Below are 5,210 nucleotides of genomic sequence, written 5' to 3' on the forward strand. Positions count from 1 at the left end.
GGGCAGCTGGGAATGATTTGGGCAAGTATGTGGCTGGGTCTTTGGCATTGGCGAAGCAGAAACTTGATGCTTATTATGGAGGGGATCCAAAATGATTTTCCCAAAGTAAGCCAATGTTTTTAATGTGGATCTACTGTAATAGGATGTCAGTGTGTTTGGTCTCATCAATGAATTGATAGTCAGAAAATGATCTTTAATATTAATCTCAATATATATAATCTCTGCCTCAATATTACACTTACTGCCTTACAATGAAAGCAAACCAGAGGATATCCTACATCCTAAATCTTACCTAAAGAATTCACTACTGATCTCCGCTGGTTCAATTTTAGACTTTTCAATCTTATTTTCAAGTCCCTCAAACGGCCTTGCCTGTTGCTATTCCTATAGCTCCACAATTCTTCACCATTACTGCAGTCCTCATTCTGAACTCTTGATTACCCTTAGAACTATTACAAATCAATCATTGGTGGTCATCTCTTCAGCTTCCTGGCTCCAAAGGTCTGAAATTGCATTCCTACACCTCTTTGCTTCACTTTGCTCCTTTCAAACACCAAGCTCTTAATCGTTGCCTCAATATCTTGTTTTGTGGCTTGGTGTCCAATTTTGTTTGCCCTTCTGAAGTTGTTGAGTGATCCGATTCCAGTGATATTTGTGAATGCAGTAGTTCAGTTTCAGTAAAACAGTCAGTGCTACAGCAATCGAACAGGTCATAAATTTCATTGACATTCCTGTAGCACTGATAAAATGGTCCTGTAACACTGCATCATAACTGATGCTTTAATACAGATAGATATTTGTACAGTAACAACCACCTTGTTACTGCAGTAACAGTAATACAGTACTCATTGCAAAATCACAAGAACACAGAGAGCCAGAGTAATAGAGAGGCATAATAATGGTGAGTAAAGGAGGTATATATTAATTCAGTCAACACAATTGCATTGTCCCCTCTCCAGTTACAGTCCCCCAATATACCCATGCTAGTAAGTGGTAAATATGGGCGTCACTTTCACTGTACCAGCATTGCAATGAAATATAAATATTTTGGTTTGATGTATTATAACATAAAAATTTAGCTTAAGTTTTGTAGAAATAAAGTGCTCAACCTTTAATAAACTGTATAGCATAAATATAACATTCATTGTTCAGTAGATAATATTCATTAAATTTTATACCTAAAATTATTTTAAATATTCACACAAATATTCCAACAAAGGAGCTGTGTTGTTCAGTGTTGAAGGCACCCTATACTATGTCAAACAAATATTGCGCCCACCCCCCAACTGCAATAGTCTGCTCAGTGTTACACATTCCAGGCACATCTAAACTATTAGAGAAGGGCAGCAGAACTGTACCAGAAAAATGTCAGCATCTACTGACAATGAAGCAAGCCAGGGCTGTGAGGAGAAAGTGGTGGGTTTGAGACACAGGGCAGAAAGTAGATAGTTATTTTTAGACTTTTGAGTAATACAGGCACCACAGGCTGGGCCAGGAATTTTTTTTTAATGGAATCCCTACAGTGTGGAAACAGGCCCTTCGGCATCCTACCCAGACCAATCCCCCTATTACCCATCTAATCTATACATCCCAGAACACTACAGGCAATTTGGCATGGCCAATCCACCTAGGATTTATTGCCCTCCCTAAATGCCCTTAAACAGCTTGCGAGGCTCTTTTGGACAGTTCTTAATAGTCAGCTACATTGTTCTGGGTCTGAAATGATGTGTCAGCCAGACGAGGTAAGGACAGCAGCTTTCCTTCCCTAAAGGCCATCAGTAAACCAGATGGATTTGTACAACAACGCATGGTATGTTTCATGGACACCATCACTGCAACTAGTTTTAATTCCAGATTTAAATGAATTGAGTTTTAAATTTACCAGCCTGACCTTCTTTCCCCCTCCCCACCGTGCTGTCCCTGAGCAGTGAAGGATTACTAGCTCAGTGACATTAGCACTGTCTCACAAGCTTGAGGAATATGGGGAGAGGGTGGCGAGTAAATGTGAGCTGCGGGCTGACTTTGAGTGTTCAAGATGCAACCTTGCCAGGTACTAACTGAGACTCAATCCCTGATCCTTCCAACAGTTACCTTGCTACCACTTCAATCCATTCTCATTAGCTGAATCATCAGTTTGATGCGAGTCAAAGCAGACTCCAGTCTCCTTGTGGCTGCAGCTAGCTGTCATGGTTGGATTTAAAATCAACTTTTTATATATAAATAGATGTGCATTAGTGACGGTTTTGAAAATCGTTAGAAAGCTGCTATAATCGTGACTGAATTTATCAGTAATCTTCTAGCAACTTCTCCACAGCTGAAGATTGATGCTTTGTACTTCCTAATAGAATTGGAATAAAAGCAATTCATGTTAAAAAGTGCCAAGGTGATATATTGTCTCCAAAATAAAACCTACACAAAATTGTAAATTCTCCAATTTGTAAGATGTGTTAGTGTCTTTCACTTAACCTGCAGAATGGGCCACGGATATTTGCTTATCCACAAGGTAAATCTTTGTCTTGACGTAGGAGTTGCTGGGTCCCACCCCAATCCATCTAACAGAGGTTTGGTCACATGACTCCTATAGAGCTGAACCCTTTTAACTACACACTTTTAAAATAGTTAAGGAGTTTATGCTGTGTTATACAACATTTACTAATGATATCAAATCAAACCATGCTGTCTGCAAGTAGTTAACTCACTTTCATCAAAACAACAAAGCAGAAATTAAATTTCAACAATATTCCTTGGACAGGAATAATTTTTTGAATTTTGCAGTTTGAATAAATTTTTGAACTGCGGCTCCTGATCTGCCAGCTAGCTGATCAACCACATTCTCAAAGGAATTCCAGACTCGTGTTTTATCTTTGCTAATTGAAAGATTCCTTTATCCTTTTTGATTCCATCTCTCCTTTTATGTATATAGAAATGTACCTGTGGTGCAAAGTATCATCAAACTCCAGTTTGTGGGGTGTGTGAAATAAACCCTACTTCTAATTTAGCTTTAAAACACTGTAGTTACAGTCCTGACAAAGTCAGAATTCACAAGCAGTGTGGGGAGAAATGTGCCTACACTGTTTGAAAGGGGGAAACAAAAAAAAACTAATTTGCAGACAAATAGTGAGAATAGAGAGTGGGATTTGTTTTAAAGCCCACAATCTGTAACACAGCCGGTATGTTGTTTGCATGGTCTCCACTTCCAAGTATTTGGAAAGATTTGGGCCATGGATAGAAAAGGGCCTGTTACTGAGTCCTGCTAATATCAAATATTACTGCATACATAAAACAAGCTGCTACTGACTGAAGCTATAAGTTGTTGAGGCATGCTGTGGGCTGGGTTGATGTCAACTCCTTGTATCAAAGTGAATGAATTCAATGACTAAATCCACACAAAAAAGTCACAATAAAATGCTGTATCTATCATTGCTTAAACGAGCCCTCAACACTCATTTAAGCAGTTCTTTCATGTAGGAGCAAATTACTGCAGATGCTGGAATCTGTACTGAAAGCAAAACATGCTGCAGATCACAGCAGGTTAAGGCAGCATCCACGGAGAGAAAGCAAGCTAACATTTGGAGTCTGGGTGACTCATCATCGGAGCGTTTGTGTATCCTGGAGTTCCTGCACAGTTTTCTATTGCAGGATTTTCTATAATATGATGTTTTAACATTGGGTTTCCCATGTTGTAATTTGCTCAGTCAGGTGGAACAGTCCCCAATGCCAAATGGGCACCTCAGGATGTGCACACACTGCAGCTCCTTACACCTGAGATACTGCAGTGGGAGAATTGGAATCCCGTTGTCTGTCCCAGATGCTGATATTGTGTAGGAGGTGAATGTGAGAATGGGAGGTGAGAGAGGTGGGAAAGGGGGTTAGGTAAATGGGGATTACTAGGGGTTTCAGCAAGGAGCTGGTTTTTGCAGCAGAATAAATAACAGTGGGAAAAGCAGTCTGCGCGTCTGTGCAAAAACATCAAAGTACAGGGTCATGGATCCCAGGCTTAGAGCTAAATGCTGGGCTCTGTGATGGAGGGAGCTCCAGTTAATCCCTGTCTTCCTAGTCCTCCACCTTCTTGTATCTCTGACTGACTCCATAAGGAACATGGGCTGCAATGGTGCCCAGCTCCTTCGCACCTTCCACATGAAACATTTGATCATCAAAGAAAATGTGTGGTCGGATTTTCTGCAGGAGTGGCCCCTTTGGAGCACCAGCCAGGAACAGAGCTTCATCCGTCTCTAAACCCCAGCTTCGCAGGGTCTTCAGAGCACGAGCCCCTGAGCTGGCAGCACTCCGAGCTGTGACCAAGTAGGTCCTGATTGGGCACTTCAAACGCTGACCTTTGGCGTAAAATTTCTTCTGCAATTTTCCCAGTGATTCCAAAAATCCTTTCAGAGGCCCCTGTTGAAAATGGATAGGATAAATTAGACTGAGCATCTAAAGAGCCAGTGAAATTGTCCCTACACATTCTGGAGTTCCACGCACCTAGTGCATGGTGTCCGCAGTGTTATCAAATTGGTGTAAGGAGCACAGTTCAGAGCCCATGTCCACTGTAAAATATCCACACCCTGTGTACAACCCATGTTCACTGTGAAATGTTTACATTTGAATGTTTGAAGTGTACCATTTAATCAGACTCATTTGCCCTGAATAAACAATATTATGGAGGAATCAATGGCTGACAGTAAGACAAGTGGGTGACTGGAATGTGTCCAACTCTCCAGCTTTGGATTATCTGGTCAATGACCCCACAGTCAGAGTAAACAGCAACTCTACTGTCCCACTTCATCGTCAACATCATTCTCCACCTTGTTTAGGCTTTTCATTTACAACATATCTTACCATAGCCAATGGTTTGTTCTCATTCGTCTGCTCATGCTCAAAGAATTTATCTAATCCGTGTTCTTTGACAATCTGCTCAGATTCATCCGAAAAAAGCACAGCATCTCCATCAAAAGCCACCCTCAGCTGCCTCTCGGAGACACTGACATCTTTATTAGGACTGAAGATTGTTGCAGCAGCAATACCTGGACAAGGGAGAAACATCACACAGTGTCTCAGAGAGTGACCAACACACCAATAAAACTAGGAGTGATGTGGCTGGGTGAGCGGGGGTGAGGTACTGTGTACTCGTAAGTTGAGGGGGGCTTTTGATGGAGATGCTGTGCTTTTTTTCGGATGAATCTGAGCAGATTGTCAAAGAACACGGATTAGAT

At 41.2% G+C, this 5,210-nt stretch overlaps 1 protein-coding gene across 1 annotated transcript in view; it reads right to left on the reverse strand.

Moving 5' to 3' along the window:
* Positions 1-4,053: 4,053 nt before the first annotated feature.
* LOC109922252 (cytosolic 5'-nucleotidase 1A-like) overlaps positions 4,054-5,210 on the reverse strand; it is an 87,606-nt gene continuing 86,449 nt past the window's right edge. The window contains exons 5-6 of the mRNA XM_048613058.1: positions 4,837-5,021; positions 4,054-4,395 (exon numbers count right to left, since the gene is read on the reverse strand). Coding sequence (XP_048469015.1) covers positions 4,054-4,395; positions 4,837-5,021 — 527 coding nt within the window. The remainder of the gene's footprint in view (positions 4,396-4,836; positions 5,022-5,210) is intronic.

This window comes from Rhincodon typus, chromosome 27 (genome assembly GCF_021869965.1).
Source record: "Rhincodon typus isolate 14 chromosome 27, sRhiTyp1.1, whole genome shotgun sequence".
Classification (NCBI taxonomy): Eukaryota; Metazoa; Chordata; class Chondrichthyes; order Orectolobiformes; family Rhincodontidae; genus Rhincodon; species Rhincodon typus.